Source organism: Belonocnema kinseyi, chromosome 5 (genome assembly GCF_010883055.1).
Source record: "Belonocnema kinseyi isolate 2016_QV_RU_SX_M_011 chromosome 5, B_treatae_v1, whole genome shotgun sequence".
Classification (NCBI taxonomy): Eukaryota; Metazoa; Arthropoda; class Insecta; order Hymenoptera; family Cynipidae; genus Belonocnema; species Belonocnema kinseyi.
This window is the reverse complement of record NC_046661.1, coordinates 72,939,342-72,960,943: the sequence shown is the minus strand read 5'-3', so window position 1 is coordinate 72,960,943 and position 21,602 is coordinate 72,939,342. Positions and strand designations below refer to the sequence as shown.

The 21,602-nt window shown below is 33.0% G+C and overlaps 1 protein-coding gene across 1 annotated transcript in view; it reads left to right on the top strand.

Moving 5' to 3' along the window:
• The window catches only part of LOC117173711 (protein turtle homolog B), a 510,915-nt gene that overhangs the window by 463,894 nt on the left and 25,419 nt on the right, over positions 1-21,602 (top strand). The window contains exon 11 of the mRNA XM_033362353.1: positions 15,544-15,996. Coding sequence (XP_033218244.1) covers positions 15,544-15,996 — 453 coding nt within the window. The remainder of the gene's footprint in view (positions 1-15,543; positions 15,997-21,602) is intronic.

Below are 21,602 nucleotides of genomic sequence, written 5' to 3'. Positions count from 1 at the left end.
AGCCTTGGAGGAGATTATGTTGAGAAATAAAAAAAAAAAATTCTTAAAAACGTTGTTTTTCTTGGTCAGGCCGGAAACTTATCAATCCACCCTCGTATTTCTAGCATAGATCTTAAGATCATCGATCTTTATGCTTTTGACATCCGGGTTTTCCGAAGTAGTACCCTTGGATATAGCGAAGTGCGAGTGGTGGTAGCAATAATGTGTACAAAATAAAAGAGGGCTTATAGTATCGCCCTAATAGACACCTCTTTAAAAGGTGAAGTTGTTTAATGTCACACCATGTATTCTAGATGAGATAGTAAATCTATCCTTTCAAATAAGCACTAAGCTCTGTACGCAATTCGCAATATGTAGATGAAACTTTAAGCCAGCCAACATACAGATAATCAGTCTATGGAAGGTTTACTCGAAAGCTTTGTGGTAGTCAATCCCAGCCATCGAAAGCCAGTATGCTTTCGTTTTTGATGCTGCGTTTTGGATGCTGCGTTTTAGATGCTGCGTTTTTGTAGATACATCTGTCGCATTTTTCGCTACAGGTCCGGTAGTCCCAACAATCCTAAAATTAAGGATAGCTGAGAAGATCTTACACAGCGCATTCAGATAATCTTTTTGGCCTGTCTTTCTTAAGGTCAGACAAGTTGCCCATGTTTAAGGAGGGGGGGGGGGGGGGAATGTGGGCTATTTAACCAACCACTCCAGGATAGGCTTAGGGGAGCGGTGGTTAATGTGGCGCAACCTCATTCACAGAAATTGATTGATTTATAGCGAGAGGTATTTACTGTACTATATTTTTGTATGTGTACTGTTTTGTATAGTGAAAAAATTTGCTAAATAAAGCTAATCACTAAATTCTTAATATGAAAAGTTATTTTTGGGTGTTATATGTGTATTTTTAAAGTAACCAAAAAGTAATGAAAAAGTACAGGAGCATTTTTCGGGAACAAATAAAATCAAAATTAAATTTTGAAAAATAAACTTTTTTAATAAAATCAAACTCTGTTGTATAAAATTATAAAATTTATTCAATAAAGTGAATGTTAAAAATTAGTGAAGGAAAAATCATTAGACTGAATTTAAGAATTAAAGTAAACGAACAGACTATAAATTAGCGAAGTGCCAATATGAAAGCGATACAACTTAAGCGTACCTTACGATTCAAAGATCAGAGAGAAAAAAGCCTCGACCCTAGTTCTTGCCTTAGTTTTATTTAATCAAGAACTCTTTATCCCTTCCAAAACTTCATTCTTTCGTTTTGTCTCTTACTCAATCATTTTTATATGCGTCATACTAATTCGTGTGGTTTAGCACGTGTTAAATCTTGCGGCTTGGTCCCGCAGCCTACCGGCCACGGCCAGACAATAAGTACCAAAAGCATGCAACTATAGAGCGTGGGAGTGGGAGTGTGAGCTTCGGAGAGTAAATGAGTAAATAAGTTCGCTGGCCAGCTTGTGAGTGTGTATGTGTATGTGTGATTTTATGTGGTAGAAACAAAGCCTCAGGTTAACCTGAGCACATATGGTAACTACGGCTTCTAGGCCACGTTTTTTTCCATGCACTAAGAACCCAAGCGCACCATCTATATCTCTTTAACTTTTCGATTCTTTATGTTAAATAGCAACCATTTCATTAAAAAAATAGTTAAATTTTCTACATTTAATCTTTCAATTACTGATCGACTATTTTGCTCTCTAGTTTTTAATCACATTTTTATTTCATCAATATTTGGTCATTCTAAATCGCTTATCGTCAATGGAGATACAAACTTATTTTACTTATATCTAAATTGTCAAGCTTTGTTACATCCATCAAGTTTAAAAAATTAGTTTTATGATTATCTTTACCATGATGTTCACATATCTGAGCAAATTTCAAATTGCCAGATTTTCATACAAGTTCTATTTAAGCGTTCAATGTTTAACATTTTACATTTCAAGATTTAAAATTTAATTTGTCTATAAACATTATATTGTTTTAACACAACTTTTCTTGCACAAACATGAAATTTACGTAAAGCTATTCCTTAAAAAATTTTGAAACATAATCAACTTAACATCTATGGCGTCATTTTTCATATTTTTAGTTCTCGTGTCGACAGCAAACCGAAACCTTCTTAAAGATTATATGACTAATGCGTGTTGAGTGAGAAATATCAAAACTGCACAAATGACTTTTATTTCAAAGATCGTAGAACCGCGAGGATGCGAATAAACAGACGATAACCGACTAGACGTGAATTAGGTAGGCGTGATTTTTCTCGATATTATATTACAATATCATTTATGATTTAGCATTAATCCTAATTAAAGTAACTCAATATGAAGAACGCATTTTACAATGATAAAAAATAGTATATGTTATAAAAACATTAGTTACGCCAGTAACACATAGGGTAGATAAGATATTGATTTACGTGCTCTATATTATTTTACTGCAGTTTTCAACATATTTCACTTTTAACGGAGCTTTTTATAACATGTGCGCCACATTACCCGCCGCTCCCCTACTCGACTTTAGATATGCGGCGGAAATTCGGCTCAGATACTGATGGTTTGAAGGGAAATTCTTCCAAAGGAAGATCTGGTTACTATCTCGTCCCGGGACAGAATGTTTCTACATCTCTCTTTATACTTTTTTTACCTCCTTGGCAGCGATAGGTGGTCGAGATTGCTCAGAGAAAATCTGTTTATTTTCTCGAATCCACCTGTGCCTTCGCTCTAAACTTAGAGTAGCATCTGAAAATGCCCACTTTCTGTCTACAATATGCTGGCCGATGATCGGCAACTTTGAGTTGTTGGGGGTGTGATGGTGGATCCTCAGTTCGCGCGCGAAGTGGCGGTTCATGACAATGAAATTCTTGCTAGATATTATGTTGTCAATCACATGCCTAATGCGATACGCCTATAAATTTTTATTTTATTTCGGAAGAATAGATCTAGTCGGAAATAGCCGAGTTTCTGGGCTAAAATTAAAGCATATAGATATAAATGATTTACCTTATATGCAGTGCTCACCACTGCAATACTTATGCAGTAAGATTAAGTATATACCATTAGGGTGGCTCAAAAACGCTTTTTTCTTCACCTCTAGCACAATCTTACGAGTACCTAAAAACTACCCTGAAAACAAAAACTGATAATTCTTCATAAAGTCGACCTTTTGAGCACTGTATTATTGTTTTTTTTACTTATAATTATTACTATTGGTCTAGTGGCATATTTATTATAATTTTTTAATTAATTATTAATTATTTAAACAAATTAAATTTTCTCTTTCACAAATTTGGCCCCCCCTTAAAATTATTACTATTAGTCTAGTGGAATATTTAATAACATTGGTTTATTAATTTGTAATTGTTTTAACAAATGTATATAATTTTGAATAATTGTTTTTTGAAACTTCGTTTTTTCCCTACAAATTATCACTATTGGCCTAGAGAATTATTTATTAACATTATTTCGTTAATTTTCTTTTTTTAAACAAATGAAACTTGTTTGATTAATTTCGATTAGAATTAAAAAAAAATTATTTCTGTAGGTCTAGTGGAATACTGATTAGTAATAATTAATTACTGATTAATAATTAATTTAATAATAATTAATTCATCAGTTATATTTAAATGATCATTTTTATTTGAAAAAATGCAAAAATAAAGTTAATCAAACAATGTTGATGAATATTCCACTAAATAATTATTAATAATGTTTATGACAAAAATATTTAAACAAATTTCATTTGTTCAAACAATTAAAAATAAATGAGCTAATGTTAATAAATATTCCACCAGATTAATAGTAATAATTTTTGTGAAAAAAAGAATTTTCGAAAAAATTGTTTAAACAAACTCCATTTGTTTAAATAATAAAGTATTAATGAAAAATTTTTAATGAATATTCCACTAGACCAATGATAAGAAATATTGCACTAGACCAATATTAATAATTTTAAGTAAAAAAGGACGAGAATTCATTGTTCAAAAGGTCGATTTCATGAAGAATTGACATTTTTTGTTTTAAGGGTAGTTTTCAGCTACTCGTGGGGGTTGTCTTAGGGGTGTCAAACCCATATATCTGATAAATGAAATTCATCGTTGGATGATTTTCTACAGGCCGCCATACTTTCCCGTCAAATTTTTTTAAACCCTAAAAATTGATACAAAAACTAAAAAAAGTGATTTTTCCCCATGCATTTTACATGGGAAACTTCAAGTCAAAACCGGCACCTGTTAAAATGAAAAAGTAAAAAATTAGGGTATTTTTTTTTTTGGATTTCGAATAAAATGGGGGGGGGGAGTCGTTGCCCTATGGCATACGAAAAAATGTTGCCATGCATTTTTGGACCACCCTAATATACCATATATAGATATGTGCGACTCCGAATGGGATATTAGTGGGCATAATAAAAGAACCCTTTTCATACTCACGAACATAACCTTCGAATGTTACCTTATTGTATATTAAATATAGTTTAAATGTAAATTATATTTAGTTTTATGTACATTTTAGTCAATCTTGACGGTTTGTTATGTCATGGAGATTACATAGGATAATATTACATCACTTTCTCAACACCTTTAGACTTTATTCTTATGAAAATAAGAAAATCTAAGCTAACCGAAACTAGGTCCATGATAATCAAGAGCCAAATTATTCACAATGAGGTGAAGTTTTATGTATCCATCAAGTACGGGGGCAAGCCGTAAGAAATTGAGAATGAATACCGGAGAGGTTTTCATCAGTGATCCTTTATTGTTATCCCTGGAAACAAGAGCAACATGAAAAGAAGTTACGAATGAGACAAGTGGTAATTATATAGATAGCAGGAATTCAGTTCGGAGTCACCACTTTTGATTGACCGGAATATGTTTAAATAATAATTTAATGTTAATTTTTCCATTGAAATACTCGTCATGGGATTTTAGATTCAAGGTATGAGGATGATCCCCGAATTAGTTCCAAGGATTCAAACGATATTTTGGAGTAGGACTATCACATTTTCGCCCTTACGACTACTGCTTTCCGGGGCAACCATAAAAATTAAGTCCTCAACTTCTCCCATCAGACTCGTGATAGGTTGCTTAATGGACTGATTGGACAATAAGTTTTTGATAATCGACTATTTCAACATCTCAAGATTGTATTTTTTGTATCTGTGATGCATGTTACCTACTCATGATAGCAGAGGTAATAACGTTGTTTTTACTGCCGAGATATTAAGTGAAAGTAATTTGGAACTAAAAAAATCTGCTATTTTAGCCCAGTCTTGCACAGTAAATAATTTTGTATTGTAAGACAGAAAATATACTTTTTGAAGATTGAATATAAATATGGCCAGAAGAAGAACGATTGGGATAATATTAAATTCTTAAACTAAATTTTTTACTCGATAAATTTAAAATAAATTTTACTATTTGGGATTAGGCCTGTTTTTATTTGCAAGGAACACACACGCAATCATTTGCAAAGTAGATTGCGTTCCCATTTCTGTAGGATATCTCGAGATGGTAACTATAGCTCCAAGATAATCCAACGTAGTGTCTGCATGTACGATTGTACGCGAAGAGATGTAGGGACTAGGAGTGGCGTGGTTTCGTTCTGCTGCGCCAACCGCTCAACATCCCCTGGCGCACGGAATTAGCATTTCGATGTGGGAGAAAATCGTCGGAAAAACGACTGTCGGGAATTCTTGCTTCGAATCGCCATTTAAACGAGCGGGATACTGTGATTTAATTTTCAAATTCACGGTCTGAAAACTGTTCCCTAGACGCCGGCGTTTTGTGGTTGAGACGATTTCATGAAGAAAACCTTGCTTCTCTTGCAATGAAATTCTCATTCAGGAGGAATTTACTTCTGACTTAAAAAAAGCTACGACTTAAACTAATCGGTTTACTATTGGTATTTTTCAAATAAAAAACTAAGTTCATAACAAAAAAAAGGTGGCCGTTGATTATCCTATTCCACGTGTACTCACAGCTTGCGAATAAAAATTTTGCAATGCAATCTGTCAAATCTATATTAAAAAAATTCTGGAAGTTTCAGTTGATGTTATAACTATTACCAGTAGATGCCAAAAAGAATATTTTGTATTGATTGAAGGATAACCGGAGGTTAGCGCACGATCAAAGCGATAGTGATAACGTAGACGAGTGTGAAGAGCTGAAAGCGAGGTACGCGTAGCAATTAAATGTACGCACGTATATCAAATGTTATTTTTTGCAATAAAAATCTCGTAAGTTGCAGGCCGAAGACTGCTCGATAGTAGTCTGTCACTTTGAAACTAACAGAAGGCCGCTCTGAAACAATGCGACATGACGAATGCTCGGCGGTTGTAGGTACTGCGTGAACAGTGTGTAAAGTACCTGATCTCGAAGATTTTTCAATGGTGCCTCAAGTAAGTTGCCTGAAAACTGTGCAATTTTTTTGGTGGTTGTAGAAAAAAGTATATTTGCAACTTTAGAATTCAAAGAATTGAAAGGATATTTCGAATTTGCATACAAGTTTATGGCCATAGTGTCTTCAAAGTTACTTTTTTCGAGTATATATATATATATTTAATTTTATAGTTTTGTACATTCTAAACTCTGAAGATTTAGTTCACAGCGTTATATTATAAATGTTTGCTTTAAAAAATCAAACTTATCAATACAGCTACTGATTATGTATTTTATTCTAGTACTTTGCTTAATATTAATTGTAATCAGAGTACGCTCAGCACTTGATTACGACGAAATGCTAGTTCTGTCGCTTCATTCACTCAAATAAATATTCTCTTTTGTTAAAAGGATGATGTTTCCTGTCATACCTCGTAGTATACAAAACTACGCACATAAATATCAGATTAAATTTAATATTTAAAAAACAGCTCAATAGTAATTTTGGCTATGAACGTTGTGCAAATTCTACATCTCATAATTTTTGAAAAACCAAAATAAACTATTTTTCGAAAGGCTTAGGTGAGGATTTAATATCTGGTCTGTAAATGTTCGTTAGGTATGCTAGAGAACAATAAATAATTAATCATCCAGAAAATCCTAATAAAAGCACCTTTTAATTAAATTTATTTTAGCCGTGCTATGAAGCTTTTCAAAACAATTATTCTTTGGATAAAATACTTTTTGAGATTCTTTTTTATATCCCCAACATAATAAAACCTAATAAACATGAAATTCCATAGCAGCTATTAATAAACGCTATGAAGGTTCAAATACTATATTAAAAAAATAAATAGAAAAAGCACCAGAATTTTCTCTTTTTGAAGATTTATATTACATGTGTGCATTGTGCAATTACTAATTCGAATTTTTATCACAAATTTAAACTTACTTGGAAGGTTGGATTTCTCGAAATATACAAAAAAGAAGACTGCACTGTTAAAAATGTTTGGAATTATATAACACTTCTACAAGACTTCTACAATACAAGCGTAAGGTAAATTTGTAAAGATGGTATTGGATAAACGAAATTAAAATACAAGTATTGTAAATATTGTAAATTGTGAAGTCACCATGCAGCATTCCAATAAATGTATTATAGCGTGTATTAGATGTAAATTTTGCAAAAGGAAATCACGGAATTATTGGAATTCAAGGAATTCCCGGATTTTAGGAAGTTCATAAAATTCACGAAATTCATGAAGTTTATAAAATTCACGAAATGTATGAAATTTAGGGAATTCATAACATTCTCAGAATTCACGGAATTCATGGAAATGAAGGAATTCACTTAATCTATGGAACTCGTGCAATTCATGAAATTCATAGAAGTCACGGAATTTGCAGTATTCATAGAATCCAAAGAACTTACAAAATTTATGGAATTCACTGAGTTAATGTAATTTAAGGGCTTGAAGGAATTCACAAAAATCAAGGAAATCGTAAAATTCATGGAAATAAATGAATTCGCGAAATTTATGGTATTGACGAAATTCACGGAATTATTGGAATTCAAGCAATTCATGGAATTCGATAAAATTCAAGAATTCGCGGAATTCATGGACTTGAGGAAATTGAAGAAATTCAGGGATTTATCGGTCTTGCGGAATTCATAGAATTCACGGACTTTATAGAATGGAAAGAATTAATAGAATATGCGGAATTAAGGGAATTCGTGGAATTTAAGGAATTAGCGGAATTCGTGGAATTCAGAGAATTAACGGAATTCGCGAATTCATGGAGTTTGCGGAATTTACAGAATTTATGGAATTACTGGAATTAACGGATTTCATGGAATCAAAGGAATTAACGGATTAAAAATTATTTCCGGAATTCCAGGAATTCACGAAATTCAAGAAAATCAAGCAATTTAAGAGATTATATATCGAATTTATAACTTATAAAAAATGATATTACGAATTCTTTTTTCAAATAAGAGAATCGAGTATTAATTATTGAATGAACAACTTGATTTCCATTCGGAAAGAATCATTACCCTGTGATATTTCGAGCACTCGTAAAAAAGAGAATTTTTCAGGGGAAAACATATGAAACCTTGTTTCCGTGAACCATTTTCTGGATTTATAACCCTCTTTTATATATTCCATTACTTTAGTTCAATCACGCATTTATAATTGTGCATTGTACTGAAGTGTCCCAAACAAATACCGACTGCCCTTGGTTGGGATGTTTGCAGAGATTAAAAAAAAAAATCATTTTTAAATAAACTATTTTGTTGCACTCTTTCTTATTGAAAATGAAAATCTGATTTTTTTATACTTCCGCGGTGGTACAAATTCTTATTTTTTATTTCAGAATGTATAAAGTTACGCGGCGCGTGCATATAACTTGCAACAGGTTAGTTGGAAGTTTATTCTAGCATTCCCCAACACCAAACCTTTTTCATGTTCCCTCAACCACGTTTCACACCTAACCAGCACTTCGCGTAATTGTAGAACAGTCCTTTTAGTTTTATAGAAGTTATTAAGAAACTGAGAAGGTTGTGAAACATGATCTAAAAAGAGTCCCTATTAAAAAAGAAAAATTTGGAGGCACGTTATTTCTGCATAAATTACACTATCGCTAAATAAATTAATGTTTGTTACAAATAGTTTGAAAAGATTGATGACTAAAGTATTTATTAATTAAAAAAATAATAAAAATGGTTTCAAAGTTTTTCGCTATTAAGGCTACAAGTTTAATAAATAAAAAATTACAATAATAACCACCCTGTTTATAAAACCAGATTCAAGTAATATTTAAAAAATGTATGATAGGGTAATGTACCCAATTCACAGTTTAGCATTGCAATGCATATGTCAGGGCGTTTGTAAGTCAAAAATTATAAACGGCGAAATCACGGAATTAATAGAATTCGACGAATTTACGGAATTCTCCGATTTCATAATATTCAGGGAATGGACGGAATTCATGGAAATGAATAAATTCATGAAAATTACCAAATTCGAAAAATTCGTGGAATTAAGTGAATTCGCGAGATTTATGGCATCCGCAAAATGCACGCAATTAATAGAATTCAAGGAATTCATGGAATTTCACGAATTCGCACAATTCATGTAATTTATGGAATTCAAGAAACTCACAAAATTGATTGAAGTCACGAAATTTATGTTATTCAAGGAACTCATGAAAATCACGGAATTCGTGGAATTCATGGAAATAAATGAATTCGCGAAATTTATGGCATGATGAGGTTTAAAAAATCCATAGACTTTATTCACGAAATTCACGAAAATTTTTGAATTTAAGAAATTCGCTTAATTTCGTAAATTCCTTGAATTTTGTGAATTCCTTGATTTCCGTGAATTCTTCGGATTCCGTAAATACCTTGAATTTCGCGAATGTTTTCATTCCCGTGCATTCTTTAGATTCCGTGAATTCTCTAAATTGCGTGAATTTTCTTATTTATTCGAATTCCGTGAATTTCGTTAGTTCCGTAACTTCATTTAATTCGTTAAATTTCGTGAACTCGATTAATTCTGTATATTTCTTGAATGGTGTGAATTTCTTGAACTCATTTAATTCCGTGAATTCTTTGAATCTGGTGAATTCCTCATATACCGTGCATACCGTGAATTTCTCGAAATCCGTGAATTCTGGGAGTATCATCAATTCCTTAATCACGTGAATTCCATAAAGTTCGTGTATTATAAGCATTTTGTGAATTCTTGAATTCTGTAAATTCCTTGAATTTCGTGAATTCGGTGAATTGCGTAATTTTCTTTAATTTCGTAAAATCTGCATGAATTCCCTGATTTTCTGAATTTGTTAAATTTGGTTTATTATTTGAATTCGGACAACTCCGTGAATTCTGTAAATTCTTTGAATACGTGAATTCCTTAAATTCCGTGCATACCGAGAATTCCTCGAATTTCGTGGTCAGAGAAATTTATTTCTATGATTTTTTACCATTTGAACCTTATTCAAACTTTTAATAAACTCTTTAATCTCTTCATGCATCCAATTACTTGAAAGAAAATGAACGAAACAAACGAAGAGAAACCAACCTCACCCACAACGATGTTCACCTAGTAACCGTTTACGACACTAGAGGGCAACTGGTGGTTAAATGTTTGGTGACGGTGGAGACCATTTTATTAACGGTGAAAACCAATTTGTTAACCGGTAAAAGCGTTATGATCATCGATGTTGGGGATTTTGCTTATTGCTTTCACGCACAGAGCGTAGTCGGCCATTTTCTATGTCTGAAAACAACGGGCAAACGAGTGTTTTACATGTGGTATAGAGGAAGTTTTTGTTTCAATATGCTCGTTTCGTGTATGTGCTGCGACCGTATTACAGCATTTTGATGGCGTATATGCATCTTTAGCTCCTTAGAAATATGATTTTTTTCTCATTTTTTGTTAAAAAGTAAATAGTTTCTTAAGCATTATTTAAATAATACTTTTCATACAATTAAGGGTATTGATACTTACAATTTCCCCGGCTTTTTTCCACAAAAATGAAAAATTTTAAAAACTGAATTCGGAGATGCTATAAAATATTATAACGGACGTCCCCAGATTCCTTTTTCAGTAACAATAACAAAAAAATTTATTGTACTAAATAAAAATTGTATGCATATGCATTATTTTGAGGTTACGTCGTTTTTCATCCCTGCCTTTCCGGCAATCTGGAAACTATTTATGAAATAAACTTTTTTGATTGGCTGCAAACAAGGTTAGTTCCGAAAGATTAGTTGCTATGTTTATTTGTAAGTACAAAGTTTTCGGCCAAAAATATTGTGTAGTTTGGAAGTAACGCTCGGGTGAACTGTAACACACATAACCTCGAAATATACACGCACGTTGTTAGAAATATACAAAAAATGGTGATAAAAAAGAAAAGATGTGTGCGGGGACGTCCTTTAGCATGTTCGATATCATTTCCCAAATTTTGAAGGGAAAATATTTCTTATCCTAGGAAAAGAGCCGGGGGAATCTAACACTGAAAAAATCGATACTATTTCCTAAGCGTTATGCAAATAAATCACATTTTGCTAAATTAAAACTATTTTTAATTAACCCACAAAAAAGTGTGTGGGGACGTCCGTTAGCATGTTCGCTATCATTGCCCAAATTTTTAAGAGAAAATATTTATCATTCTAGAAAAAAAGTCAGGGGAACCTAAAACTGGCAAAATCAACAATTTTCTACGTATCACATTCCCTTAACTGTGGGGCTATTTTAAGTATTTTCTCTGCGAAAATTACTTCCAGAATCTCTGTTGTCGACACAGAACAAGGAAAAAACTATAAAGCAATTATTTATACATTGTTTACTCATTATTCATAGAAAATCTGAATAAAGGGATTAGTTTCACGAGATTATATTATTGTATATAAAGAAGTGTCAAAAATGGATAAACTAATCATTGGAGAGATAAACTTATTTTCAATTATTGACTATAAAATAATATGTAAAAAAATTAAATGCGTCGTTATGTAACGAATAAAAAATTAATTAAATAATTAGCTAATTCGTTTAATTACTGGCTAATTTACTATTTATAATAGTAAAATAAACTTTTTCCACAACAACGAGGAGGTACAGTATCAGGTTGAAAAAATATATGTGAATGAATCGACAATAATACTTATGATTATATAAATGTATTGTTCGAAGAAAATTATTTAGTTATGATACTTTTCTTTTGTAAAATTTGCATTCTACATATATAATGTTTTATGTACAAGCATACGTTATAAAAATGTTTAATCAATTAATTAGGTAGCTGTTTCATTTTTTTTCGTTCCTTGAATAACTACGTAATAAATTTGTTTTTTTTTCTTTTATTATCAACTACTCAAAATACTTCTTTCCTCTGCGATGATTAGTTTATACATTTTAAGCATTTTTAACATACAATAAGCACACATTCAAGGGTGTGAAAAGAATTATTTAAAGTATGGTTAAGAAATAAATTTCCACAAAAATGATTGAATACGATCAAAGGGGGGCATATACAAAACGAGCTACACAAAAAAAAAACTTTTTGACTGAACATAGCCAAAAAATGTTCTTTTTTAAGGGTTAACATTCTTCACCTGAGAAAGCTAGAAGATTTTTTTCATTAGATTCACGCATAGTTTTCAGCAATACAACTTTTTCGCTAGCATAATTAACGTACTAGCATTATCCTCAAAGGCAGTATTCTTCAAAGAGTCATCATTTTGCGCTTTTAGAAATAAAATATTGAAGATAAAAGCTTCTATTTTTTTACGTTCTCATCATTTATGATTGAGGAAGTATTAGAATTGTCCGAAATTTGACACCGAAGTTTTTTAACGGATTTCCACGTTTCGAAGCCCCCTAGAATCCGAAAATCCAGTGTTTACGCTGGCGTCCGTCTGCCTGTCCGTCCGTTCAGCCGGCCACTTTTTTAAATTGGAAAATTATATGTACAGATATGAATAGTATTGAAAAATAAAATAATTTATTCTCATTACTTTTTTCGATAAAAAGAAAATTCTTAGATTTATAACATTTTCAAAATTTTTATAATCAATCTGAAATAAAATTTTAAGCCAGATGACGCATAATTTAAAAAAAAAAAAGTCAAGAGAAGAGAAACATTGCTTTTTGAAAGCCCTGCAAGATTATCATAAAATTTTTTTTATTTTTTTAGACAACAGTAAATTCAAATTTTGATAGCACAGAAAATACTCGTAATATAAAATCAAAAGAATAAAATAAAAAACTGGTGAAAAATATTAAAAAAAAAGATTCAACAAAACCTATTCACAACTTTCTGTCGAAAATGGAGTACATAGCGCGAGTCTCACGATAAGAATATGTACCTCAAAGCCTACAGAGCTTTGAGTAACTTAATCTTTAACAATACTTAATTAAGTAGACGATTCCGAATGCGAAGACGCATATAAAAACTGCCACCTAAAAGAGATATTTTTGATAAAGTTTTATTTTAGCATTCCAAATAAAAAGAATAAATATTTCCGCGCGAAGCGCAAGGTAATCCATTTTTGACCGCGAAGCGCGAAATTCAACAGACGCGCGCCTTAGGCGCGATTAATCTTGCGAGCGAAGCGAGCCGCGCGCAAAGCGAGCGATGAAGATGTGCCCGGGAGGCCAGCAGATTTTTTTCTTAGAATTTAATTCTGTTTTTTATTTTGCTGTTGAACATTTTTCTCTGAAATGTAAGGAGGGGTGGTAGTCTACGTAAACACGATTTTTTAATAGTTACCGCTGGGCTATCTTAGTATATATTATCAATCACGGACATATTTGATTTGACATGTTGGCCAAAGACGGTTTTTAACTCCAACATCCACGGGTATCGATGATTAGATTTCAACCACCAGAACCTAGGTAAAAGTACATCGAAAATTTTCCAGAGGTACCGCTCAGGGATCGAACCCGGGAACTCTAACGTAAATTCGGAGCGCCTACATGTTTGAGCCACGGACACGTGTAAAAATATTTCGTCTTGAGTTCGACTTGTCTCGTCTTGATTTCGTCTCGGCTCATCTTGAGTTCGTTTCCAAGACGGCTATGTCTTGCTGGCGGTCAGGAGCGATACTTCGTAGTCAAAAACGTAAGTATTGAGTTTATGACCAAGGTTTACGAAGGGTTTTGAAGACAAGTCGGTGGGGACTTGTCTTGAGACGAGAAATTTTATTCTAAATCTTAATACCAGTCGAGGTGGATTTGTCTTAAAACGAGAAGCTTACGTCTTGAGAAGTAAACAAAATGTTTTCTGAGGAAACTTATATTACCAATTTAGGGCTTTAATATTCCCCGAAGAGCCAAAATTACGCAAGTTTTTCTTTGTAAATATTATTTCCCATTATGCATCAAGAACTACAGACATAATATTTTCCATAAAAAATTTAAAACAAGTGTTTTCTACAAATATCTTGTGAACTGTTGGCGATAGGAAACAGTGGATAACCTTTCTAGATTTTCCATCCAAAGAACATAATTATTGCAATTAAAAAAAATATTAATGAATAAAAAATAAATACAATGGCTAAAGACTTACAAAAACGTCTTGGATATATCTTGGATATGTCTTGGATGAAGACTTAGCCAAGACGAATTATTTTTACTCGGGGAGGCACCTTTCTTATGTCAGGGCGCCGTTAAGACTACTGATTATGCTATTATTATTATTTTTATTTTACATCAGTGTTTACAGAAAATAACTTTTAACGCTTGTTTTTCAATAAATTTGACTTCTAAACTATAGAATAGTACACGAAAGTGAGTTTAAGGAATTGAAAAATTATTTCTTTCAAGTTCAGTGTTTTTTTTCTGTGAAGAATTTTTAATCATTTTTCTTTGTTTTGTGGTGCAATTATTGTAAGATTACCATATTCTATCTAATTAAAAATGGTTTCAAATATTTTCCTTTTTCGACAAGTAGTGACTGGCTAGTACATAGAAATTAAGGTTTTAGTTCGTATTTCTGTTTTCATCATGAGCTCATCAAATAAGCAGTTTCCATTTGGTTCAGTTTCCACCTCATTGGGATCGTTGGTGCATACAAAATCAATTTCCTCATAGAGCGTGCTTATTTCAGCAAAGTCTCAAGGAAATATATACGATTAAATGCATTATCAGATTGAATGATTCTCTTGATGTAATTTGCAATCCAAGTATTGCAACACGTTTCTTGAGGTTTTCAGTTTATCTTAAGGGAATGGTTAGGTTATGTTTATATTGGTTCATAAAGACCCTGTTATGTGTATTTTCACCTTACCTCAGCGGAAAGTGTACCTGTAAGCTTAAGATTATCTCCCGAGAGTAAATCTCTGACTGAGAGTTAATTGCTGCTTTGAACTAGGGATTTGGTAATTATTTTAGCATCTTACGTCGCAAGAGTTTCATGAAATGAGACTCCGACTATATGTAGGACATTCTAGTAGAGGTGGCTTAACGAACTCGCTTTTCTAATTTCTAACTAATTCGCGAGATCAAACTTTAGATAAGAGTACTAACGACATCGTATTTCACTGTCTACAAAAACATCAATAAATTAATCCATTTTTTAATGTTCTTATAAATAATGGATAAATAAAGAGAAAATAAGAATGCACTAATATCAAAAACTTCCTAATTTTTATTTTCTAGAACCGCCTCAACCACCAATAGACTGTTCTCTGCACAACGAAACGAGTGCTTTAGAGGTTAACTGCATTCCTGGATCCGATGGTGGTTTGCCTCAACACTTTCTTCTTGAGGTCCGAAGTCCTCTCATAAATAATGGACTACTTCAAACACGACAAATCCTTCAAACTCCTCAAAGCGATCAGGCATCTGGTGGGGAAGTACCTCCGATTTATCAGGAGAGAAATCCAGAACCCATTTTCCAGTTGCATGATCTAGTGCCAGGAATTGACTATACGGTATCAGTCTATGCTGAAAACAAACAAGGACGAAGTGAACCAATTTTGCTAGAAAACATCAGAGTAGTTGAACCCATAGGTAGCAAGCTCGGCAGTGATGGAATCTTTCTGAAAGACTTAAAAAGCGTGCTTCCGGAAGCTAGTTCCGAGAACTTCATACTAGCTATGAGTTTAATTGGTGAGTATATAAATAATCTTCTAATTGTGAATCCAACTAAGACTCAACTTCAAACATACAATTTTATTGTATTTATTGTAGTATTTGGATTCGCCATGGTAGCTACCATCTTTTGGCTCATCCAAAAATGATTTAAATCCCGTTTTCGAGCGTTAAAATAGGTGCTACCTAAAAGGATATTCAGTCATATTATTCTTTTCTTAAAATTGTAATTTTTTTGTTCAAATAATTAAAAATTTAATTGCATTTTGTAAGCAAAAAAATGTCTTTGATATTTGTCAATCAAGTCTTGACACTTATTTAGACAACGTACCAAGTTTTCCTAAGGAAATTAGTGTGAAAAACAAATAAATATAATAAATTTATTAATTTTTAAAACTTCTTATAGTTATTTAAATGAGTTGAAAAATAACTATTAGACACTTGAAAAATTAAGAAATTAATTATATTTTGAGCTTTTTCAAAATTATGCAGAATTTTATTGTTGTTTCATTTATTATGAGATCAGAAATGACTAATTACATATCCTAGGAAATTTAATGGCAATTTAGATTTATATTTAGAGGGTACGGAGACATTCTATCGAAATTCTGTTCATTTTTCGGGGGTCTTATATTTACTTTCATGCATTTGTATAACTCTACAATACATTTTTAGGTCCGAACCTATCTTTCAATTAACCTACAGTTTGCTTCAAATAAAATTGTAGGGTAGGGTTTAACGCGGTCAAAAGTTCCAAAGTTTAATTTTCATAACACTGTATTCAAACGAAATTAGGTATTGTCTTTGTTTTTGCTTAAAATATACGTATTGTCATACATTTTTCTAAACGCTGTCAAATCGTACGTCTTGTCCCACATGCGAGGAAAAATGTAATAAGCATAAATATTATGACATTTTGTATTAAACATTACATAAAAGTAACCCAAAGTACATAGAAAACAAAACAATATAAATGTGTGGACAACTGATGTGGCTAGAGATTTTATTCATCCTCACTTCCGCAATTGAAAATGAGGAAAATTTTCGAATTGCCCGTTCAGAAAACACACTTTTCATAAGCCCAGTTTTTGCATACGATTTTGCATACACTTTACAGCAGGCAGATGATAATTTTTTTATAACAGCACAGGAAAAACGTAAGATAAAGTTTACATCGATTTCAGGTGAAAGATTCACCGCAACAAAAATTAACCTTACCGTATAAACTTTACATGAATCGAAGATAATTTTCGGTTTTTAACCTTGCCTGGATAATCTTTCGCCTTATAATCGCTCCATTTTTATTCGAGAGGTAGCGAGGATTGCGACGCTAGCGTTATCTATCGTCGTTTAACTTCATTAAATTGGAGAGAACCGGGGATTCCCATCTGTCAGTTGCTTTTTACGCTTTTTGCTAAATTGTATTAAGTAAGTTTTAATTCTTCTACAATATTCTAATTTATTTCGGAGGAAATATATCAGTAAGTACACATTTTTTCGTGTTTTCTCTTACTGATTCTACATGTTTTACCGAAATTTGCTCACTTCCACGTCACGCAGTAGACGAGTTCAGAATTATTCTCCTAACCTCGGTGAAACTTTTGCCGAAATATTTGAAATTTTAAATCGTTGCAAGTCTTACCTGCAACACATTTTAACTTTTGTTTTTTCTATGTCGTTTTAAATCTGGTGTCCTTATTTATAACTCGAATTAACTCATACATTACCCGTTTCCCTTTGCTGTTAAAGAAGCCGTAGCAGACGACAGCTTTTATTTTATCGTAGGGTAAACTTTCGCCAAATAGCATGTAAACTTTAACAGCGGGAAATTTTACATGCAAGAAAATTTAACTTCTGTTTTTTCTGTGATATAGTAATTGTGAAATACCCTAATGTCATACAAGCTCTGGGGTGAAAAGTGCCACTTTGTGTTTTTTACCTATCTGCTCACATTTCCATAACTAACAATCCAAATGTCTGAAACAGCACAAAATATTTCGAACAGTAAGCTATCCGCACTACAAGAGTACAGAATTACGCATGAAATTACACTTACTTTATTAAAATAGCACGCAGGCATAAACTTTGGTACTAATAAGAAACAGTGACGTTAGAATTACTTTATGTGGGCAACACAGATGCTAATAGATATCAAAAATTGCCATAAAGTATACATTTAATAAAAAAACCAAGTAAGTTAGCATTTTCCTGATCGAATATTAACAGAATATTATGAGATTCCATATTGATGATTTCTAAAGTTCCCTGAAAATAGAAATTGTACGTGAGAAACAGTTCAGAATGAGGAAGTTGTTTATTACAAATTTTCCAAAAAAATTCTAAATAGGGCATATTTCATGTCCTAATAAAAAATATAAAAAATTTCAACTAAAAATTCTAGTAAATTTGGTTCGAAACTACAGAGGAACACTCAGAGAAACTTCCTCTTGTGTCAAAACGATTTCTCTTGACACAAATGGAATTTACTCATAAATTTAAGGTTAGCGAATTTTCATTTGTCTCAGAAAGAATCTTTCTAGGCTGACTCCACAATGTTTCCTAAGAAATGCACATACGTCCACATACGTTGGTATCAACGCGTACATGTGGTTTGGTTCCCATTGCTACTAACCGTCGCGCGTGTTTCAATTGTTCGTATTCCAGTGTTTTGGTGGCTTAATGCAGTTCAATGTTTACTGGAACACTGAAATGTGCACCAATGAAACACAAGCTACAGTTCGTAGCAATGGAAAACAACGCACATGTACGCATTGATGCCATCGTACGTCGACGGTTGTATAATTCTTAGGAGACATTATAGAGCTAGCCTGACAGCAAACACTATGCGTTTGTGTTAAACTTTTTCTAATGCACGAGACAAATCATCCTTTCTGTGTAAACAAAAAATTTATTTCAAAAGAAAATATGCAAAAGGACAGTGGTGTTATTTTATGACAAATTTTTCCGTATGTGAACCTGTACATTTGCAAGTGCGAGCTTCTGTTTAACTCTTTGCCCAATGTAGAAAAGAGTTCTTAAAACTTTAGTAACATAAAAAGAAAACAAGAAAATTTTTTCAATCTTTCAATTAATTCTATTTCGAATGTAGCAGATTTAGTTTCTACCAGGAAAATTATCTTTGAATTCTACTTTGAATAATTAGCTTTAAAGTTACTAAGCTTACTGCAGTACAATAATGAATGATTAAATAACATTACTTATATAATCAACAAAAAGTTGCTATAATCATGGCTAAGACTGTAAAGTTTTCCTATAGTCCTATAGACAATAGAAAAATATTCCACTGAAAGAAGAGAAAAATAAAAATAAATTCGCTTTCACGGTTTTAAATTAGCCGAAATAAAAAGCCTTGTATCTCTGTTAAAAGTTGATTTATTAAAAAAAATCCAACCTGACTTTAAAGTTTAAGTCAATACCTTTTCAATGCAGCTGGCCTTGTCAAAAATTTTGGGAATTGAGTTTTTTATATTAAAAAACATTTTTTCTAGTTTTTTTTGCTCCTAAAGAAACGTATTTAACTTTTGAAAGAACCTGTAGATTTAAAAAAATGAAAGTGAAATAGATTCGTATTTATATTTGGATTAAATTTAGCTCAAGATGACATTTTTTATCAAGGCGTTTTAAAGTTATGACCATTTTTTTGTAAAAAAAAATTTTTGCGCATAAAAACTTGGAAAATTTGCATTATTGAAAATAAAAAAACACCAAATATAATTTTGTTTTTACATGTAGCATAAGTATTTGTAAAGAAGAAATAATGTTAGGAAACAAATTTTTGTTCATTTTTACCATTCTTTGAATTAATATTTGCGAACTTTTATGCATTACAGAATATAGTTATAAATATGGTAACTATATTCTTTTATTTATATAGTTTAGAAACTATTAATTTAAGTAAAATAGTAAAAAATTAAAAAAAAATTTCTTCCCAAAATTACTTTTTTCTCCACTAATACTTATTCTAAATTTAAATTCATGCCTCAAAGCAGTCCCATACCAGTAGTGGGGTAGCCGTTGTTCCATTCAGGGCTATTATAGTAAACCTACTCTCTGAGCAGATACGGATTTTTTCGTTTGTTGGCATACTCGTTTGTCTTGTAGGCGCAGTGGAGCATGGCTATAATCTCATATTGCAGAACTGTAGCGTATAACTTGACCGCGATTGTGAAGCCCACTTCATTTCTCCTACGATATACACCGGCTCTTGCGTTCTTCTTGTTCCTGGAGCTATCTGTAAACTAGTTGTCTCCACCACGGGCCAAGTTTGCTTCACCATTAGCCCATTCCTCTGTCGTAAAAAGGCTAACTCGATGCTTCTTGTTGAAGAGGTAACGATGCGTGGATATTTTGTTTCTGAGCATGCTCAGTTTCGGCCTCCTCGCGATTTCGATTGGTACCCGCAATACTGTCGATATACTACTTTTGTTTACCATATTTAATTTCCAGGCCGCCTTCACAGCCACGGGCTTAATGGCGAGATAAAGGGGTTCCAAACCTATTGGTTCCCCTAGACTCATCGTGGGTGTCGACTTTGAAGCACTAGTAATGCATCTTAAAATCAGTCCCCTGATCTGTTCCAGTCGGGACTTCACAGTGAACAGTTCGAACCTGCTCCACCAGACTACTGCCGCAAATGTTAACCTGGGTCACATTGTGTACACTGTGTAGATCCATATAAGTTTCTTCAGTTTCAAGCATCAGCATTTCCCTATATCTCTCCTACAGAGCCATAGAGTCACTACGAGCTTCTTGAAATTGTTTTGTAGGTGCTCGTTTCATCACAGCTTCTTATCTAGAATGACTCCTAGATATTTAGCTCTATTTTTTTATTTCCAGTTGATGTCTTCCCAGTTTTAATGTACTTGTGGTTCCCCACTTATACCTTCTGGTAAATAAATCCGCGTCCGTTTCACTCGGATTGACCTATAGCCCAGTCTTCTTTAATGACGAATCTAATATCCTTAGTACTTGCAGCATTAATCAGAAGAGCGCATTCAGATGTTGGCTGCGCACGATAATCAGGATATCGTCCGCATAGCCTATAAGATAGTGGCATTGACTCGTGGGCAGATGAAGCAGTTCATCCCCTACCACGCTCCACAGTAGAGGCAATAAAACACCTCTCTTCGGACATCCCGAGTCAATGGTTTCACATGAAGTGATATCTCCCGTAGTCTAAGTTACGTTGTTGTTGGCCAACATGTGCAGATCCATTCCACGACTGCAATAGGCATGCCATGTGCAATCGTGGCCGTCCTGATCACCTCTCCAAAAGTGTAGTTAAAGGCTCCTTTGATGTCCTTAAAGGTTCCGATCGCGAGGCTTTTCTGCTTCAGTTGACTTATCGCGGATATATTTATCCACGAGTCATTTCACTCTTTTTAGTAGAAAATATGTGAGGCTAATTGGATGAAACTCCTATGGTGAAGTACAACTGAGCCTGCATGCTTTCGGAATAAAGACTACTCTCATACTCCTCAATGCCGCCAGAACTTATATTATCTTAACCTTCCGCTTGTCGCATGGACCTCACAGGTGCATAGTGATTGATATTATGCTCCTGCATGTGAACGGGATGAGTGGAGATGGCGCCACTCCAGCTA